Source organism: Cibotium barometz, chromosome 45 (genome assembly GCF_041138505.1).
Source record: "Cibotium barometz isolate CiBa-2024 chromosome 45, ASM4113850v1, whole genome shotgun sequence".
Classification (NCBI taxonomy): domain Eukaryota; kingdom Viridiplantae; phylum Streptophyta; class Polypodiopsida; order Cyatheales; family Cibotiaceae; genus Cibotium; species Cibotium barometz.
In genome coordinates this window covers 43285936-43308425 of record NC_141090.1, presented here as the reverse complement: position 1 = coordinate 43308425, position 22490 = coordinate 43285936, and the positions used below count along the sequence as shown (strand labels likewise).

General features: G+C 41.4%; 1 protein-coding gene across 3 annotated transcripts in view; it reads right to left on the bottom strand.

Moving 5' to 3' along the window:
* Window positions 1–5165: 5165 nt before the first annotated feature.
* Window positions 5166–22490, bottom strand: part of LOC147612794 (protein S40-7-like) — a 34437-nt gene continuing 17112 nt past the window's right edge. The window contains exon 3 of one of the 3 annotated variants that reach the window (XM_086783407.1): window positions 5166–5578. In XM_086783407.1, coding sequence (XP_086639533.1) covers window positions 5310–5578 — 269 coding nt within the window. In that variant the 3' untranslated portion in view covers window positions 5166–5309. Of the gene's footprint in view, window positions 8299–22490 lie in introns of all 3 variants that reach the window. The other 2 variants (XM_086783405.1, XM_086783406.1) reach the window with 2 other exon arrangements.

Sequence of the window (22490 nt, the reverse complement as noted above, 5' to 3'; positions counted from 1 at the left end):
AAGAGTTGTTCTCTACTTTGCGAGATGAGGACATCTCGTGCCTTTTTAAGTGGGGTAGAATGTAAGATTCCTCCCCCAACCTTCGAGGTATACAGGAGTAAGAATCTCCCTTTTTGATCTTATAATTATTCCCTCTCTAAAATAAAAGAAAGATTCTGTTTAAAAAGGGAAGACACTTTTCCCATAATATCTTCTTAGGAGCCCGCCTGTTTTAAGGATTCAGAACAATGAGTTCAGAAGTGAAAATCGGTGTTTTGGATACCAAGGTTTTGGTTCTCATTCGAGTACGGCCCAAAAGAAGTTCTTTATCTCTTGGGGAGTATAAGAAGTTATCCCCCAGATATTGTGAGCCTTATATCTGAATTCAATGAAAGTAGGTGACTTAGCCTACAAGCTTCTTTTACCTCCTCATCTCAAAGTTCTTAATGTATTTCATAGAAATATATGCCAAACCCAAATCATGGAAAGACGGTAAAACTTCAGTGGCAAGATACCGTTGGCTTCTAAGTTACGCTAGTTCCTTTCTTTATATAAGTCGTAACTTTTACCTGTCGCTCATAGTAATCTTACTTCCATCGATCTCCCTTCTTCTTAATCTCCTTCATGGCTTGGCAACAGGAATTAGTTTTATCCATGATGATTTCTCACCTTCAAGACGCAAGCGAGTCTGTGAAGAAAGATTTTATAGAACAGTATGAGCCCTCACTTTTTCCTCACCTAGGAACTTCTGTAGCTCAGACCAAATGGCGGACCTATCAAGACATAACTAGGGTAACACCCTGGGGTCAGCAGCACTTTCGTAACAATGTCCACTTGGCCATGGTTATTGAAGCTTTGGGTTTGGGTCCCCGATACTACTGCGTCATGAGATCAAGACATCTTGAGTTTTCTGAGCGGGTCTTCTTACTGGCGTGTTTTCTTCCTCATCAGAAGATATGCCTTTACCCCGTTTTTGGCTTGCCTCTCAGAGGTCCTTTTGTTAGATCACCTCATACCACTGAGATAGGTGCGACAATAACCAACAGAATTATTCCCATAGATGAGTTACCTTATACGTGCGCAGCTTGTGAGTGCTGCTTTTGTGATTATATGATGGACGGACTTATGGAAGTGTAAAGAGTTCTTCTATCTTTACTGTGTATGTTCCAAGAATGAATAAAGTTTAAATCTTGTTCTTGTCTTGACCCTTACTCTCTTTGAGACTTTTTTATTTGGTGGTTAATCTTAATTAAATTTTTCTCTAAGTCTCATGTTCGTGCATCTTGCGAAATTATCCCAAGTTTGCGAGATGAGGACATCTCGCGTTTTTCAAGTGGGAGAGAATGTAAGATTCCTCCCCAGCCTCTCAAAATGTCCAGCATCTTCCCTTGTAATCAATCCCCTCTTCAGAAATATAAAAGACCTTGTTTCTAACTGTTTTGACTTAGAGAGAGAGAATATTCTAGAGAGAGAATATTCAGATTTTGAATATTTGTAGATAGAAAAATTTCTCATCTTATTAAAATAAGTTCCCCTGAAACAGAATTTCAAAAAGAACTTTCCAATGTGCAATTAGAATTGATTAGAAATGAGCATGAAGGACCTTAGCCTAAGGGTCTAGATTTTCAGAAATTTTTGGATTATGGTCCAATTAAGGTTCCTATGGGCCAATAGCATCAATCCATGTAAATCTGCTTCATAAGAGAACTTAAATATGCATAAAAATATAAAAAGCACATGGACAGAAGAAGACAGGATTAGGTCCTATACTCAATAACATTTGACAACAATCCTGCCACACAAAGGGACATCATTCACAAGCCAATTACTTCAAATGATGACTGTTGCTTCAATGAATCAAATGAGGAACTCAAAATCATCATCTCATTCTGATGATTAAGTCTACGTTCCTCTGGATCCTTATCCCTCTTCTCTCCCATTATTAACATCTCTTAGTGTCCCCACTAACAAAAATCACATGTAACCTTGCTGATGATTTGCCAAAGTAAGCAAAAAAAAAAGACACAAATATAAAAATGTAATCATTCGCAAAAACCCCTCACCTTGCTAGGAGTTTCCAATACACCACTAACCTCTTCATTCATTAACTAGCTTTTCTTATTCCTTCCGGAGGAACAAGGACCATTGAACGTCATTCAACATCAAAGCCATCAACAAAGCTTATTCCTTCTCCCCACACAAAGGTCTTCAACGCAATCGCCCCCATCTCAGGAAGGGGGGAATGTTAATCCAAATCTGGGATTAACAAGAGCTACCGCCATTATCTTATATCAAGGAGTCACGGTAGATACACCAAAGGGTTATACATTCAAGATATGAAGCAATAGTGTCCAAAGCTACAACTTGGACGGGCGCCCGTAATGGTGTGACGGAGTATTTATGGCGATTCCCGCTTCAAGAGTGTGTGGTAGCAAGTTAGGATGAAGTCCTAAGTGATGTACTTCATGGATATATTATAGGAGTAGTCTCATCATAATAGCATTAGGCCTCTTATGAGCCTAAAATGCCCGGCCAGCCACAGTTTAAGTGAGTGTCAAACTTATGGGCATGTATATAAGTGAATTTCTCTCATAATACAACATACTCTCCCATTGTGCAATTGAGTCTTGCTCTTGCTAATCTCTTTCCCACCCACCCATTTGCTATGGGTAAGGAGCTTTGATGGTTGAAAATTTATGACTGTCTATTTTGATGATTTTGAAAAGTGCATCTTGATGACACATCCACGTAAATTTTATTTATGTTAATAATTTTCTAAGTTATTGTACCCATTATTTAAACTTCTCCACTACATGCCTTTGTGGGTAAAATATACTAACAATATGATAGTTAGTTCTTGATGATTAGTGGATTCTATAATCATTGATATATCATTCCAAGTTATAGGTTAGTTTTTTATGAGAAAGAGGAGGAATCAAAAGGTAGAAGAATCCATATCCTTCCAAGTTATAGCTTAGTTTTTTATGAGAAAGTGGAGGAATCAAAGGTAGAAGATTCAATATCCTATAATGGCATACTCTCTAAATTATAGCTTAGTTTTTTATGAGAAAGATGAGGAATTAAAGGAAGAAGAACCAATATCCTACTCTCCTACTTCAAAATTTAGTTTTTTATGAGAAAGATGAGGAATTAACGGAAGAAGAATCAATATCCTACTCTCCTACTTCAAAATTTACAATCTCTACCTCCTCTAGCCCACAATAGTAGATACCTAGACTTTCAATGACTACTAATGGGATTCACTCATGACATGCCATCGAAGATGGCTAATGTGATTCACTCATGACATGTTAAGATCTATGAGAATTGTTTGTACTCTACTAGAACGATTATATTTAATGCATATTTTCCCCAATCCTTCTATTTACCTTATAAGACATGACTTGAAACTCTTCTACCAAAGTAGGCTCTCAAACATTTATCTTTCTTGCCCAATAAAGAGGCAATCCCTCCAAGTGGTTTAAGGGAGTGTGAATTTAAATATTAAGGCCAATACTCTATTAAGGAGGTAATGATAATTCAAAGGCTAAAAACATAAAAAGAGCTATCATTTTCGTACCCAAGCAAGAAGAAAGGCCTCTAAGTGCCTTGATGGGGTAAGCACTCAACTAACTTAGCTTTTAATACACATCAAGATTTAACTTTGCACATGCCATCATATTATTATGAGGTATAGAATGAATGAAGCCAAGAAAGGAAATTCGCATTGGAAGACTTCATATTATTATGATGTATAGAATGAATGAAGCCGAGAAAGGAAATGCACATTGGAAGACTTCTACGAATTTGATTCCTTGGAAGACTTCTACTACTTCTTCATTGATTCCTTGGAAGACCTGTACTACTTCTCATTGATTCCTTGGAAGACTTCTACTACTTCTTCATTGATTCCTAGGAAGACCTCTACTACTTCTCCATTGATTCCTTGGAAGACTTCTACTACTTATTTGATTCCTTGGAAGACTTCTACTACTTTCAATAACATTTAAATATTGGTTCCTTGTGATAACCAAGGTTTGTTATTTGAATCTTTTTTGTGATAACCAAGACTTGTTATTTGATTCCTTGCAAGACTTTTACTACTTACTCAATAATATTTAAATATTTTTGCTATAGGGACAACCACTTCTTTGGCTTCTTTTGATGTACTTATTGTCTCCTTGTTGAGAGCCTCAAGGTTCCTAGGTGTCAAAAAGAGGGATAATGGTGAAGTGGAACGTGAGAGTGTCAATGGAAAAGAGGTTGCAAACACAAAAGTGAATCTAGTGTAGGTTAAAGAAGAGGGTGCAACTAGTTTCATCTTGAGGAAGAGAGTACTATAGTAATTGAAGGATATATATACACAGTACATCCCTCTAAATACCATATGCATGATCTCTTTATAAATCATTAATCCTATCTAATCTTGCCTTTATACAAATATTGGATTTAGATGCCTTTTACATTGGGATACCTTTTAGGTATCCCAATGTATGGTTATTTGAAAAACATTCTTATAGCTAGTGTCTAATGATTAAGTTAGGAATAGCTAAAATAGCTTGAGCTATTTAGCATGCCTTCTTCTATTTTACATTGCACAAAAGATGGAGAGTTACCTACAACATGTACATGCTAGCACTTAGACCCGTTACTTTGAAATTGATCCAAGTGTTTTTTCCAAAATGTACTTCAATGAGATAAGATTTTGACTACCACCTAGGCCCTTAAATAAAGGAAATACCCAAGCGCACAAGCTCTTATTATATATTGAATTTTAGAGGAACAAAAGTGTTACTTTGTGGAGTTGCTTAATATTGGAGTGAGTAGAACTTGCATGTGCTTTGTTAATAAAGTGCATTGACCATTTTTAACTAGCTTTGACAACATTATCCACCTTCAATCCCTTCTACCACATTTTATTAATCTTTGGTTTTCTTTAATGAATGCATTTGTCCATGCAACAAAAGTGCTTAACTTATGCTTCACCTCAATTAGTACCAACCATTCAAAAATATAATATATGTACGAGCTTCTTACAAGCATAATATCAAATGAACTCTTCATATATGTATATATATATATATATATACATGTCACAATTGGATTGAATGTTGATGCTTGTAGAGTAAACTTCTTAGCATTCATCATTTCCAACAGAGTCACTTGAAGGTTGTAGTACATTTTGGTGGTGGTGACTAGTTCTATGTTGGCTTTTTAGCATGCCTATGTATGCACGTGGTTTTCTTGCCTCTTCAATTCATGGTAAGCTTTTTTTTCCCACTTCCTTTGAGGCACTCAAACACAAATACAATTTGTATTGATGGGAGAGGTTAGCCAAAGAAGCCTGTGCTCCTCCACACAGCATTCCGGACATTGGTGAGGTCTCTGCCTTTGAGTGTCCTGCCGATGCCTTCAACCATAGAGAAAGCTACCACCTCGCTTCTTGCAGCAATATGCTGGCGAGCTACAACCTCATGAGGGGGGGCATTAACGCAATCCTCAACAAAACTCCTCAAAGGGCGGGATGCTTTGCAGGGGACCTTCACGGGCGCAGAAGAAAAGCTGCTGCCATGATTATAATCCAACCTTTGCGCCAAAACTGTGTACAAATCACCACCAGCATCAAAGGCATATTGACCAGCTTGATTGGAGGGCAAGGTATCATCTTCCTCCGTACGCTCGCACATATGTGGGTCGATTGAAGTGGCGACATCAACTCCACCATGCCAGCCAAGATTACTAGCATTAACAAGCTTCTCTACATCATCGGCATGGCAGGCGGAGGTGGTCTGGGTAGCCATGATTGATAGCTGATGTATGCATAGCCTATGCAGAACAGGCCGGCACCCACAACCCACAACGGCCTAATAAAGAGCTACCTACATCCATATCTTGATGGTGGTTGGGCAGTAGAAGCATACGACGCGAAGACAGGTTTGAGTCAACAAGAAGAAGAAGGGGGAGGCTTTTTATTATCATGGTGGCAAAAACCTCAGGCTTCTCCAAGAAGACGTGTTTCATTATTTAATAATAATAATAACATTTTTTTCTCTCTCTCTTTCTTTCTTTGAATAATATCAAGGTTTGAGTAAAAGACTGGAGACCCCAACCAAGCGTGATCTCCAAGAAAAAAAAACAAAAACAAAAACAAACCGATTCCCAATCATTGCAATACTTCCTTGTCCCACCATATCCTTGCATCAGCAGCAGCAATGCAATGCAATGCAGTATATACTCCATGGACCCTCCCTCAAACACTAAACTCTCCTTTGCTTCTTCTTTACTTAATGGCCTTACACTTGTGACGTTGCTGCACCACCTCTTGCAAGTTTGTCGCTTTAACCTTCTCTTTACTACTTGCATATGCTCCATCCTATGCTTTCAGCTCTAGTGGCCATCTCACCATTTTTTTTTTCTTTCTTTCTTTTGCCATCGACACCGCACATTCTCTTCCCCATCCCTTTTCACATTATCCACTCATTATATCCATTTCACAATTGTGCATGTTTGACCTAGTTACACCATCTTTTTCATTGTATACATTCCTCGATGTTCAATCGCTTCTTCCCAATCCAAGTTCGACTGAACTATCTACAGAATGCTCATTTTGTTGGTGATGAGCACATGTAATAATGATTTATACTCACATTCTTTTTTTTAAAGTCAATCCATGATGCATGGCCATACATCACATCATCATTTAATGGTGCATTTCTCGTAAAACAATGTCCCATCTCAGCATGACTTTCATTGACACCAAGTGTCATAATTTTTCTCTAGTGTATCTATGACATTCTTCATTATGAGAAAAAAACAACTTCCCCCATTTCCAAAAGTAGGCAAGAAATAATCATTTAGCACATCCAATAACCTTAGTTAGTTCATTTATTTATCATAAAATTATAATGCACCATTTATTTATCATAAAATCTTTCATAAAATTACAATGCACCATATTGATGCCACTTTTTTGCCGCCCTTTAATGAATGATGATTGTTCTCTTTCATCCAAGTCCTCATCCTTGATGTGATAGGCATCTAGTTGCTGAAGAGAGTGGAAGTTCACCATTCAATAGCCTCTTGAACCATGTTCCGATAATCACTATTGATGAGAGCCATGCACATCTGTACCATTCAACCTCTTGCTTTGGGTATTAGCAGTTCATTGTCATGGTCAAGTTATAATCTAGATCACCTATAGAAGTGAATGAACCTCGTTAATTTGTTTGAGAAAACTTGTAAGTCAACGATGCTCCCTTTCTTCTCTACCCTTTGATATAGCTATGAATAACCTTGCTCCAATAGAAGCAAGGCATGGGGTAGGCAGAAATTATTGTTCTTCCCTCAAGCAAACATCATTGTCTGTAATAGTTTGCAAATAATACTACCCTCATGCTCAATGGGAATGATGGTAAGTTCATGAATGCTTGGGATAGTGTCATTGATTTTTGCATAACTTTAGGGTCTTTGATTAAAAGGGAGAAATGTATCATCTAGGCAGTGAACAAAAATATCACTAAACTTCAACAACAAATATAAATCCATTTTCTAAAGAAGGATAGATCCTCACAATCCTTGGAATCCCTATGGGAGTTGAAGTCTCCAATGACCTTACATAACCTGGTTGAAAAGAAGGATTCCCATTGAACCAATCCATATCTTAGTCTCCAAGGGAAGGTTATCATCATCAATAGAATTGTGGTGGTCATTGTCTTATTGTCTTTTATTTCCTCTATTATTGGAGATCCTCAAAGAAATAACTAGAAAGGCTTGGAAATCTTTTGGGAAGTATAGTTTGGAATAGCAAATAAGCAAAAATCAAATGAAACATCTGAAGAAAGCTGGAGGGTGGGGAGTTTATCAACATAAAATAGGTGATTGATGGACTAGACACCTTTTTGAAAAGCTTAGTTCGGAATAGCAAACAAGCCAAAATCAAATAGAGCATCTAGAAAGTTGGAGGGTGAGGCATTATCAACATCAAAAAGGTGGGTAAATGGTTCGTAAGAGCAAGTCTTCATAATAGAGAACATTTACAAAGTCTCTCCCTTAATCTATGTAACAGGTGGAACAACCTCCCAGCACAAGTTTGTTAGGCTTATAAGTCAACATTTACAGAGTCTCTCCCTCAATCTGCACAAAAGGTAGAACAACCTCCGCAGTAGGGAGTTATCCTCCTTGAGCAACAATCGCCCATCTCGATGATCAAGGAGGAGACTTGAGAGCCTTCTGGCCGATGGAGCACTCTTAATCTCGAGGTATCCCTTGGGAAGGCTGGCACCCCCCATTCTACACCAAGGCTCACCGACACGGCTTTATCTGCCAAAAGGGTGTGGTCGAGTTAGACTCGATCCGCATTTATCGATTGAACTGGAGAAATGTAGTGTTCTGTGCTCGACATTGCCAATGGCTTGCAAGAGGTCCTAAAAGATGCTGCCACCTGCTGACTTGTGTAATATCATGGTGGTTAAAATCACTATTTTACCATATGCTTACAACTTGTGTATATATCATGTTTGATCACTATTTTACCAAGCTTACAACTTGTGTAATTTCGATACTATATACATGGCCCATGAAATTAGATTTACTAGCTTTTGAGCCGCCCTAGACATTCCTTGGATAGTAGTTGAATATTGTAAACATGAGGCTTTGTATATAATCATTTTGGAGCAGTGAGAAGGAACATATTTCCATGATCATAATTTTAATTTTAATCTCTTGAGCTCTTGTGGTAGTAGCTTGCATGCTTGCCTATTGGATGGATGCTATGATGTATGCTTTGATTTGTTCCTTGCTTTCTTCACTCACTCGGGAATAGGACTCAAAGAAGGGAGATCCCAAGTAGGATTTGTTCCTAGGGGAACATATTTTCTACATGACCCAACCATTCATGGGTATCCTTACACCTTTTGGTAGCATATGCCACAATGCCATATTTGTATTCCTGACTAGTGAAGGTTCCTCATCACACTCCCACCTTCGCTTCCTCAAAGGGGGGTTTGTTGGGTATTTTGAAGCTTCATGTTAGTGTACCTGCTTATGTGAACAGCCTCTAAAAGGACTTAAATATGTGTGTGTAAGTGTGCATGTGAACCACTCTTAGAGTGGATAAGATAAGTGTGTATGACATAAACAGTGATTTCAGTACCTTGCCTGGGTATTTTGAAACTTCATGTTAGTGTATCCATTTATGTGAAGAGCTGTCTCTCTCCGTAGCTGTCTCTCTCCGTCTATGATGAAGAGGTGAGCATCTAGGAAGTTATCCTCCACCCCATATGGAGTTTCTCCTGACTCCAGTCTGGACTAGGAATTTCCCACTGCACGTTTGTTTCTTGGGGTGTGCTTGATGGTGAACTCAAACTCTTGTAACAACGTCATCCATCTGGCTAATTTTCCTAGCAGGTCTCATTTGTTCATCACCAGATATAAGAGTGCTTTATGGTCCATATGAAATTCAAAGACATTACCTAACAGATAATGCTTGAATTTTTTGATCGAGTAGATCATCCCCGTGATGCCTTCTCTATGAAGGAATAGTTCCTCTCTATGGTGGAATACATGGAACGCATGATCAAAATTTGGCCGTTGAAGAATTGGTGTTGATGACACTATCCACTTCAGCTTTCGGAACGCCTTCTGACAGGCTCCTGACCATACATATTATGCATCCTTCATGGTCAGACTGCACAGGGGTATTGGCACGTCCTGCAAATGAACATCATGAATCTATTATGCCGTTTGATCAATCCCAGGAATCTGGCTAGCTCCTTGGCATTCTTGGGCAGCTGTAATTTTACAATGATCTTGACTTTTGGGCAAATCTATTGCTAGTCCTTCAGTAGACACTATGTGTCCCAATAGAGATCTTCTTGTGGACAACAAAGGCACACTTAGCTGGATTGAGGCTAATTTGGCTGTTCTACACTTCTCCAGACACATCATCAGGTGCTTTATGTGGTCTTCTTTTTTTCCATACACATTGAAGTCGTCCACGAAGACCCTCATGAAGGTGGTTAAATATTTGTAGAATATTTCTTGCACCATCCTCTAGAACATGGCTGGAGAATTCTTTAGCCCAAAAGTCATCACATTGAAGGCAAAATCCCCCCCATTCTCTTACAAAGGCTATTTTCTCCTTATCCTCCGAAGCCATGCGCACCTGGTTATACCCCATCCAAAAATGAGTATGTCTCATGTCCTTTGCTACAACATCCAATAGAGAATCTATGAATGGCAGAGGAAATGGATCCGACATGGTGGAGGCATTCAGTTTTCGGTAAACTATACAGACTTTGAGCTTCCCATTCTTCTTAGGGACGATTCATGACTATGGGTGATAGCCATTATGCTCTATCAATTAGACCTACTCTCATTAGGAAAATTATGAGCTCATTTTGGGGCCCTCTTAAGGAGTTTCATGCCCTCTTTCTCTGTCTAAAAAATGGAGCCACAGTGAAATTTGAGTATATCATTCCCAAAATGTTCAGAGTTGGTAGATTTAGAATGTACTCTTCAAGATCTTTCCAATGGTATGTAACATGATGGGGTTCTAACATAGGATAGTGAAGCTCCCCAACAAGTGGTTTCAAAAGTGATTATGTGGCATATAACGTTACATTTTGGCATCTTAAATCTTGTTTGTGGTGTATCTTGAGCATTACTACTTGAAAGTTGTCGGAGATTGTATATTTGAAATCTACTCATCATAGGCTTCTCACAATGATATGCCGCATGGAGGGGTTCTGACATAAGATTGATAGGACCCACCATGGCCCGATTTTTTAGAGAGAGAAAGAGCATGAAACTCCTTAGAAGGCCCCAAAATGAGCTCATAATTTCCCTAATGATGTCCGATAGGAATTGCATACTTCTTCAGATTGATCTTGTGCTGATAAAAGCTGGGATCAATTCCTTTCATGTCATAGTAGCTCCATGCAAACACATCCTTGTAGGATCTCAACCGCTCCAGGAGTTTTCCTTTGAATTCTTGATTCAGTTTTACACTGACTCTCACTGTTTTGGGCTCTTGATCATCTCCTAGGTTTACTTCCTCAAGATCATCTTCTTGGACCTTGATATTACGTCTCTTCAATTGGTCTTCTTCCTGCTTGAGAGCAACCATGGCCTTCTCCTGCTCAGCTTGTATTTCTGCTATCCTATCCTGAGTGTCTTCCTCATCTTCCTCTATACTTTTTTCATTCATCAGCACCTCAGAATGAGTGACCAGGACTTTTGAATTGTTCTGTACAATCCCCGCTCAATATCTACTTCAAAGAGTCACAACAGATCTGGATTTTCTTTCAGGATCTATTCTTCCTCGTCATCTTCCACCTCTTCCAAGTAGTTTAAGCCTTTTGCATGCAATGGTCGGCTGGCCAGATTTAACTTGTCCTCCCTGCAACTGAGATGCACACCTTCTTTTTTCTTCTCTGGATTGTAATCCTATCCGTATCCTAGTTGTGTTTGATTCTCCCACTTCAAGCCACAGTCTTCCCAGAGCAACATGGGATATGTACCCGCAATCTCAATCATCTTCAAGACTATAAACATTGCAGTGAACATACATCTTGCCAAGTCAATTTGTTCTCCCTTGGTGATTCCAACTAGTCAGAGTCTTCTCTAATTGGCCATCCATATCTCGAACAGAGTAGGTTGCATATCTATAATTCCTAGCTTCTTTGCCAGGCTATTTGATATTATATTTACTCATCATGATCCTCCATCCATGACCCTTGACACTATCTGCCCTATGATTTTTAAGGTCACCTCTGGAAACGGCTATGTCATAGTCTTAGAATGTTTTCACATTTGTGCACTCTGCGGTCAAATTCTCCATTTCTTGTGCGGGCATCTGCTAGCGCTGATCTTTCAGTTGGCACTATGGCCTGGAGCAGCTTTTGCCTGTAATTGGGCACCAGATTCCCTATTTGATCCAACGTGATGTTCAGCTTCATCTTGTTGAGATCCTCCCACATATCATATTTCTCCATGGGGTTGCTACTCCTTGCTTTATGACTGGGCATACTCTGGCCTATGTACACTTTTTCTACTTTCTCATTTTCTTTTTCCTAACCTTCCCTTGTCCTTTTCCTATCCAAACTTAGTCCAAATTCCTTTCCATTTTCTTTTGCAAGGTGTTTCTACTAATCTGGGCAGTAATGGGCTCTAGTTGGCACTTCTGCACCCTTTCTTCAATCATCTGAACATCACCTAATGTCTTCCCTTTTTGACTAGGCTTATCTTGTGTATCCATGTCAACATGCTCATATAGGAGCGGGCTTTCCTACATTGTCTGCACCATTCCTAGCGCACTTTGCATAAGCTTGGTGATTTTCTCTTGGACCCTTTGTTGCCCTACCCACTGTTCTGGCTTCAGCTTTTGTTCCAGATCGGAATTCTTGCCTCACTATCTTGAGAAGTCCTTGAGACCTTGTCATAGCTATCACCACCACTAATGGCTTTTCCTGTTGTTTTCATGCCCATTCATCCACTTTTACCATATTCACCACTGCATCAGTTCTTGTAGGGTTTACCTCTCTCTGTGGCCTTGCCTCTTGGATTTCCTGATGATGGCATTGCAATATGGGTTTTCCTGTTGTTTTCTTGCCCATTCATCCACTTTTACCATATTCACCACTGCATCAGTTCCTGCTGGGTTTACCTCTCTCTGTGGCCTTGCCTCTTACATTTCCTGCTGCTGATGGCATTGTAATATGGGGCAATCATTTTGCCTTCCTAAAGCCTCCAACTACCTGCGACGGTACCACTCACTCTGCTTGAGCTTCCCTCATTTTCTATGCTCTATCCATTGCACTACTATATACCTCCCTAGCACTCATTCTTGACGCGAGGATACTCCCTCTCGTGATCTACCTAGACTAGCTCTTCTACATCAAAAGTGTTACAGGAGAGCATGCATCAAGCTTCTTATGTAGAACTAACCTCTACCTTCCTACTCTCCCTACCTAGCGTACCACTCCCCAACAGGATCGCCAAAAGTGTTAGTGTTCGATCAAGACCCGGCACTTACGTGGTTTGCTTGGCCGCCAAACATAAAGGCATATGGATCCGTTGACAAATTCAAGGCCACACTTGTTGCAAAAGGCAAAAAAAGGGATTGATTATGATGAAACTTTTGCTCCCACTTTTTATATGAGCACTATCCAATTTGTTATTACTTTAGCAACCCATCATGGATGGAAAGTACACCAGTTAGACATCAAAATTTTGTTGAATGGACTCATAGAGGAAGAAGTTTATGTGAGTCAACTAGTTGGATTTACCTAACCTAGTCAATAATAGAATATATATGCAAGTTTATTAAAAGGCTTCAGGTATCAAGCTTCAAGTTTAACAAGCTTCAGGTAATATCAAGCTCCTAGAGTTTGATACCTAAAGATTCATGCCTATTTGACTAGATGATGACAAATGGAGGACTGTCACACCACCTCAACTTTATCTTTGGGTAACATTCAGTATTAGCAATGGCATTCAACCTTTTAGTTTTAGTGCAGCATTCAATAACAAGTGTCATTTCCTGTCAAGGCTCAACACACACCAGAGGTGCCCACAATGTGTGTATCTGCTGTTTGTTTGAGGTTTGTTAGAGGTAACGTCTCCAACCATCTCAAAGCATCATTGCCTCTCAAGGATCGCATAGATCATAGGTGCCCACATTGCGTGCATCTGCGGTTTTTTAGAGGTAGCATCTCAAGGCATCATTGCCTCTCTCAAGGCTTGGCACATGCAAGAGAACATGCAGAGGAGAGCACATCATCAATGCATTGAGACCCTAGAGTAGCAGAAAGAAAGACATGTCCTAGCCAGCAGTAGAGGAGGAAAAAAAAAAAGAGAGCTCACCTCAGGGACGAATCATTAATTCACTGAAACCCTAGCGCGTAGCGTGTATCAAAATTTTTTCTAGTTGAGTAGCCCTTCTAGCCTTAGCATGTATTTGTATGTCTATTATCCCCAAATCTCCTAGCTTCTTACTAATGGTTAGAAGAAATACCTTCTCCCATGCCAATCAAAGGGCTAGCTTTGTGCTTGACTCTGATATTTCTTCATCCGAGCAGATCGAGTTGGGAACCTTACCACCGATCTAAAGCAGATTCGTTGGATTGAAAAGTTGAAGATGGTCCTTTTATTTTGGTTCGTGGGTACTTCCAAGCTCGACACCTATGTGACTATAGATGGGATTCGCATACCACAGGATCGCTAGGTGTATGACTGAGTGATGCAGGTCTTACCAGTCGACAGAGTAGCCGTGTTGGGACCTAGCCCAATCCAGTGTCTAACCATCAATTTTTTGAGTCTTAGAAACTACAGCGGAACCCCCATATTTCACCTATGTGGACCGCTCTAGCCTTATGTCATAGTTGAGCTTAGGATTTCCCTTCATGGACGAATAAGACTATTTATATTAGTCTTTGTAATAAAACTTGTCCTTGTAAATATTTGAGAAATAAAATGATTTCAATGTTTTACTTTTAAAAAAGCTTAAGCGTTGTGCAAAGTATGAATCTTGTAATCTTAAAAATCTAATCTTACAATGCTGGCCAGGATGATCAGCCTCCACTTCCCAATGCCCTATACACCGATATCTAGGAGAAGAAGCTCCTGCTCAAGTAAATGCAACGTCCCTCCTTTAAGGGGGAAGGTTCAAAGATTGAGAAGGATGCCGAAATCTGGATTGAAGCAATGTACGATTATTTCTTAGCTGCCGGTATTGGAGCAGTAAACCAGTCTATGCTTGCACGGTTTCGCCTCATCGGAGATGCTAAACTCTAGTGGAAACAATGGTGCCATGAGACAAGGGAGTCATCGAGCATTCTCAAACATGGGAAGACATCAAGCAAGCCATGAAGGAAAGATATCTTCCCCCATCCCATGAGTCCATAAAGATGAATGAGTTTTTTAGTCTCAAGCAGTGCAGCTTAACTCTCGAAGACTACTATTCCAAATTTATTACTCTCCAGAAGTATGCCCCAGCTATGACTACTTCCCAGCAAGTGGCTCGTTTCTGCTACCAAGGTTTAAATGAATCCTAAGATTCCCACCTCAAAGCAATGAGGCCAAGTACATTACATGATGCTCTCATACAAGCAAAGCCTCTTGTGAAAGAACTGCGGACCGACAAAGCTAAGCCTCAAAAGAGATCTTACCTTGAGACAAACAAGTGTGTGCCTTGGATAGATACATGTGTAATATTGTAGAGTAATACAATTTTTTCCCTCCCTTTTGTTTGCATGGACTGGACTCCATTTAGTATTTATTGTTGTAAGTTGGCAGTATGTAATATATACATATAGACTGTAGAGGGGCTTAACTTCAACTGTGGTTGTGATTCTAACTTGTGAGGGTGAGGTGTGTCCAAACAGAATGAGAATGGAGAACAAATGTAAAAAATGTTGTATGATGTCCCAAATGATGTAGCTGCTCAACTTTACTAAGGATCTGACCTCATTTAATCATCATGGCAAAGAGATGCATGTTCAGTGCAAGACTACACCTAGTCTTGAGACAAGGCTAGTCGTGAGGCTATGGAGGAGGTTGCAAGGTGCTTAGATTTTGCTATTGTGGTTAAAGATGAGCAAGACAAGTGTGAGGTGAAAAAGCTTTGGGGGCGCACCTTGTTACATATTGACATGCCTAGGGTTAGGGCTAGGAACCTGATCTAGCCCAGGTTAGGGTCCTGTTAGAGCTTAGCTGGGACGTGGGAACTTAGAGGCTTCACACATTTAATAAAAAATCTCTTTTCAAATGATGAACAAGCTAACCTGGCCATTAATTCCTTGTGGGGCTCCCAAGGGGAGAGATGGGGCCAAGCTCTCTAGGCTCGTTGTACGCGTCTCTCGAGGTCATATTTTGGCGCTTCTGTGAAGGAGCCATTCTTCTCGCCGCCTTGTAGCCCACATTTTCGTGATTACAATGCTTCAATCGGATCACAAATCAAAGCTCGTTTGCTCAAGTTATGAGCAAAAAACTCCTAGGTGAGAACCACCTCTAAGAGTCAAAAAGCCCTTCCTAAAGTCACCGCCGCTAATGGGGGGGAAGGTGTCCTTAAGCTGGATTTGCAGGGAAGAAGGCTGCACCTAGAGGGAGAGAAGGAGAAGTCATCCCTTAAAGTCTATTCACACGAGGGGAGGAGAGAGCAACTAAGGACACTCTATGAGGCAAAAAAAATATATGCAAAGGGCTTACTTGGAAATGGGAAAAAAGGGCTTGATCAAAGAGGGGTGCAGAGTGCTATTGGGTACAGTCCCGCACAAAGTGTCAGGTATGGACTGTCGGATACAATCACTGTAAAAAGTGTCGGGCATGGGCAGAGCAGGGTGTTGGGTCTCTCGACCACACGGTGCTGGGGGTTTATATAGATATAGATACGGGTATGGGTGCAGGGAAAGGAAGAGCAAAGCATGGGTGTAAAGAATGGTATATGGTGAAAGTACACCGACATGTGGCTTGGATGGGCCTGGGGAAAGGAATGGTACTTGTGCATGGATAACAGCTATGGTACGCATGTGCCTTCCGGGTCAGAGACAGCATGGGCGTCCATGTGGCGGTCTGTGTGAACCGTACACTAGGGCGATCGGCTTTTGGTCCTTACATGGGCGTTGTATGGGTGCTCGGGAGTGTGTATGACATCTTTTTGGGGCAAGGACCCTAATTTGGGACGTCAACCTTAATATGCATGCCGAAGCGCCCGACAGTGTGAAAAAAAAAATCGACGAAAATGTCCAAGGTGTCTCCTTGGTTATAGGGGGGCAAACCGTCCCGTCGATCGAACACCTGGTCGAGCATTTATTAACGTTCAAGTTTACGGTACTTTAACTAAAAATAACTAAAAATTTACGTATAGGCTTGATCCGATGGATGCAGTAAAATTCTATACTAGCGTAAAATCACGTGCAAATGGGCATGTTACATCCTTCCCCCTTTAAAGAAATTGAGATGTCCTCATCTCGTCATGAATTCGGGGTAATCCTTTAAGAGTGTCACTTCATCTTCCCAAGTTGTATCCTCTTCAGAGTAATCTTTCCACTCTGCTAGATGTTCTACAAGAGTTCTATTATGGAGTTGCCTTTCTCTAGAATCTATGATCCTACTAGGCTGCAACTCAAGGACTCCCAGAGTTGGGATTACAACTTGCTCATCATCGAGAATCTGATCGAGACTAGGTACATAAGGCTTTAACAAACTTACATGAAATACATTGTGGACTTTGATATGGGCTGGGAGAGCTGGAGCTTCTAGGCACTTCTACCCAAACACTTGATAACTGTATAGGGCCCACAATATCTTGGGCTGAGTTTCTTATATTTTTCAAGTGACAGAGAGCTATGCTTGGGTTGCACTCATAGAAGAACTTTGTCTCCTTCCTTGAAGATCCTTTTAGACCTCCTTGTGTCAACATAATGGTTTTGCCGATCTTTAGCAGCTTTAATATCTTTTTGGATTTCCTTAGTCTGTTCCTCCATCTCTTCGAGCATTTTTCTAGATGCCTCAACTCTTATGGTTGGATCAGAGAAATTTAGAGGAGATAAACATTCTTGCCCATAGAGTGCTTTGAATAGTGACATTCCTATGCTCTGAATTATAAGATGTATTATAAGCGAATACTACCATAGGAAGGTATTGAATCCATCTTCTTGGTTCCCACCCGCAATATGCTCTGAGAATGTCTTCAATTACTTGGTTGACTCTCTTAGTCTGGCCATCAGTCTCTGAATAATAAGTTGTACTAAAGCAAAGCTGAGCTCCTAAGGCCTGAAATAAGGACTCCCAGAATTTTGAAGTGAAATCAGAATCCTGATCACTGACTATCCTCTTTGGGAGACCATGAAGCTTGAAGACCTCCTTGACGAATAACCGGGCAACATTAGAAGCTTTAAAAGTTTTCTTTGCTGGTATAAGATGAGCTACTTTGGTAAGCAAGTCCACCACCACTAAAATGGAATCATATCCTCCTTATACAGTGGGGAGACTTGTGACAAAATCCATACTAATGCATTCCCACTTCATTTGGGGTATATCCAAGGGTTGAAGCTTCCCAGGCATCTTGACTCTTTCAACTTTGATCCTTTGACATGAGAGACATTGCTTCAAGTACCGAAGGACATCATTTTTCAAGCCCGCCCAATGATAGCTCCTCCTTACAACATTCAATGTTTTTGCATAGCCTGGATGCCCTGCAAGCAGGGCTATCTTAAGCTTCATGGAGCATTAGCTTCTTTAGATCTGGATCCTTAGGAATACATAGCCTATGATTGAAGTAAAGGCTCCCATCATGGATGAAGTATCCCTTGATTAGATTTTTCTTTCTCTGAAGTTCCCCCTTCTTCTACTAACTTCACCATCCTTTGGTAATCTGGATCATGAGATGAGACTTCTTTGACCTTGTCCGGTATGGGATCATTTGGCATCGAAATTGCACTCAAGAAAGATTTACGGCGACTGAGTGCATCTACTACCACATTATCCTTCCTAGGGCAGAATTTGATGTCGAAGTCATATTCTTGTAAGATTTCAATCCATCTTCTCTGCCTCATGTTGAGGTTAGGTTGGGTGAAGATCCACTTCATACTCTTGTGGTCAGTTACAAGTCGGAATTTGTCCCCCAAGAGATAATGTGTCCATAATTTGAGACAATAAACAACTGCTAAGAGCTCCAAATCATGGGCGGCATAATGTTCTTCATGTTGCTTCGGCTTGCAAGAAGTATAAACCACTGGTCTTCCTTCTTGTCCCAAGACACCACCAAGTGCCTGACTACTGGCATCAGTAACCACCTCAAATTCCCTGGTGAAATCAGGAAGTTTCAAGACTGACGCTGAGATAATGATGGTTTTGAGCAAATCAAAGCTGACTTGATGGATTGGCAACCACACTATTTTGCAATCCTTCTTAAGAAGATCCGTCAAGGGTGCAGCTACCAGGGCATAATCTTTGATGAAAATCCTATACCATCCTGTGATTCCCAAAAATCCATAAACTTCACGGACCAATTTAGGGGGTGGGCATTCCAGTATATCCTCTTGACTTTGGCGGGATCTACTGAGATACCGGTAATCTTGGGAGACAATGAATCCAAGATACTCAATCTAATGAGTAAAGAAGGTACATTTTCTCTTCTTGGCATAGAGTTTATGTCTGCGTTATGTCTGCGCAGCAATTGCAGAACTCTATGCACATGCTCCTCATGCTCTTCCACCACCGACTTGGAGGATACTAAGATGTCATCAAAGAAGACAAGCATAAATTCATCCAAGTAGGGATGGAATATATCTTGCATTAGGCGGTTGAAGGTTGTAGGAGCATTGGTTAACCCGAATGACATTACAGTAAACTCATAGTGGACGTAATGGGTATTGAAAGCTGTATTGGGTATATCTGCTTCCTTGACTCTGATCTGGTAATAACCAAACCTTAAGTCTATTTTTGAGGAAACTTTAGCCCCATGAAGCTTGTCAAGAAGCTTGTCGATGCAAGGGATAGGATACTTATTCTTAACAATGACTTGATTTAGTCCCCGATAATTTATGCAGAGACAAAGAGTGTTGTCATGTGCACAGTGGGTATCTACCGTGTGCTATACGCATGCAAGACTAGTTTCGAGGCTTGGGGAAGCTTGGAACTAGGCAGGCTGATTGACGAGCTGAGTTAGGGAAATACTAACGGGCGGGCACCCAAGTATGGACGGGCGGGCGGCCAAGTGTGGACGCCCGATGACCGGCCAAGAGCCTATAAAAGGGTGCAGGTTAGTTATTGTATCATAGAGAGTCTCGCGAGTTTGTGAGAGCTCTATGGTCTTGGAGCCTGGATCTAGTGCAGACGTGCACCTGCTTTATGCAGCCGAGGCCGGCAGCAATCTCGAGGCCCGCGAGGGCAGCTTCGTGGCGGTATGGGACGTCACGAGGAGGAGATTGGTCGGTACGTCAACCTAGTTAGCTCAGCTCGTGGCTCGGTGGGGACAGCCAAGACTGTGGGCTTGCAAACGGTTGTCATGGTTGGGAGGTGAGTCAGGCCTGCACCCCCTTGCTTGTTTGTTTGCAGGATTCGAGTTTCGAACCAAGATCGATCACGAGGGGATCCGTGAGGATTTGACAGTGGTATCAGAGCATACCTCGTGAACGAGCAAGTCGGTAGGTAGAGAAGAAGAGGTCGAAGTACGGTATGTGTTAAAAAAAACTTGCTGTTTTTCTGTGCATACTGCAGTTTTCAGATTAGTATGTGTTTTTTCTTCATCAAAGAACCCCATGTTGATGGGAGATGGTAGGTTGAATAGGGTTGATTGCTTTTGCATAGAAGAGGCATGTTTGTTGTGCAGTCGTTTAACCTGCAGGGAGAGAAACAGAAAAACGAAAAAGCAAGTTTGCTTTTCGTTGATTGAACGAGAGAGAGAGAGAGAGCAAGAGAACTGCTGGATCACTTAATCGTTGGCGCGTGGGTTTGCTAGCGAGTTTTGTTGATGTGGTAGGCGAGCAGGTGCGTATGCAGGCGGGCGCATGGGCCTGCATGGCCAGGCGGCCAGGCCCATGTAGGCGCCTAGGCCAAGCGGGCAGGCGCCCAGGCCAGCCCAGGCCTACGCAAGCGCCCAGGCCAGCCCAGGCCTACGCAGGCGCACGTGGACGGGTGACCCCACCTATGCAGGGCTGGCGCAGGCGCACACGCACATGCAGACAGTTCTGGTGCCGGCAGCCATGACGACAGCAGCAACCGCCAGCTCTCCACATCAGCAGACAGCATCGGGCTAATCCAGGAGGGAAGCGAAGGAAAAAAAAACACGTAAGGAAAGCATCGTTTTTAGTGCTTTCGTTTTTGTTTTTTTTTTAGGGGAGTTTAAATTTTTTTTTAAAAAAGGTTTAAAAGTCCTCCCCTCTCTAAGGTTTCCAAGGTTTTTATTTTTTTAAGACAAGAGAATATATATATCCATATATATATATATATATTTATTCAAGAAAAAAAAAGAAAAAAAACACAAAAGCTAAAGTAAAAGCTAAGCATAGCTTTTCGAGATTTTTTGGCTTTTGGGAAACCTTTATAAACCCCCTCACGTGGGCTTCTTGCCACACATCTCGAGTTCTCAAGTTCTCAAGTTTTCAAGCTCTCAAGCTCTCAAGTTTGCTCGCACTTTCATTGTGCAAAGATCGAATTTTCTCTCCACGTACCCTCTTCACGATGTCGACCCGTCACCCAAGAATCAGAGTTGGAGCCCCTCGTGGAACGCGAAGGCTTGCCGGCTACGGAAGGCACTGATGCCGATCTTTTTGACGAGTTCGTGTCAAAATCAGATTTCCAAGAGTTCAAAGTAGCTCTCAAAGCTTCTTCGACGGAACGTCAGGCACAAATCGCAGCCCAGATGCAGGCTTTGCAGAACTCCATCGCTCTCTTGACCACTACCCTCTCTACTTTCTCGGGAATGGATACCTTGGCTTCTGCTTTAGGCCCCAATATTACTCCGGAACCGTTCGGGGGCGAGCAAAAGCAGAGAACCAAGGAGATCGTGGACACTTGGCTACACAAGTGGCAAGTTCACTTTCAGCTTCATCCATATGATGATGGAAAGAAGATACAGTTAGCAGCAGGTTTCCTGTCCGGCAAAGCTTTGCTTTGGTGGAAGGAACTGAACCCAAAGCCAACGACTTGGGCACAATTCGAAGACATTTTCAAGAAAGAATTCCTCAAGAAAGAGGATGATTATGATGTTGTTGCCCGGTTTTCAGCTTTGACCATGACCTCGCAGCACCTCACTTATGAGGTCTACCTCCAAAAGTTTCGTGACTTGCAGATGCAAGCTACAAAGATGGATCCCACAACTCTGTTGGGGTTTTTCGTAGCTGGTTTACCAGACTCGTACCGATTACAGGTTAAAAATAACAAATGTAAAACTTTGGACGAGGCCATTCATTCAGCTCGTATCTATGATGATACGATGGTCTCTTCCAAGTCAAAATCCGTTACCGAGTAGGGGAACAAGCATAAAAGAAAGTTCTCCGCACCTATGGCTAACACGACTGAAGGCAAGTCTTCGGACCAACCTTCGAAGAATACAAGTTCGACACCAGCGAAGAAGAAACGACTCCTTAGGGCTTTGAAGCTCAAGAAGGAAGGACATTGTTTTATCTGCGAAGAAAAAGGACACATGCGTAATGAGTACCCAAAGAAAAAGGGTACCAAGTCAAACGCAGGACCCAAGCCAAAGGCAGCTAACCAGTTGTCTTTGACAGGTACATCCATTACTGTACTTTCTCGCCCTAGTACTTGTTCTGATTGTCTGTTCAATTCTAAGGTATTTGGCATGCATGATCTTCTCCGAGTTTATGGAGAAGTGAATGGCCATAAAATTCACATTCTGTTAGACCCTGGCAGTTCGCATAACTTTGTTAACTACAAACTTGTGCAGAAATTGAGTCTTGATACGACACTTAGCGACCATACCTATGAGGTACGTCTACCTGCGGGCAGACAAGTTTGGGATCGCAAGGTGGAGATGCTTCCAATCCAGA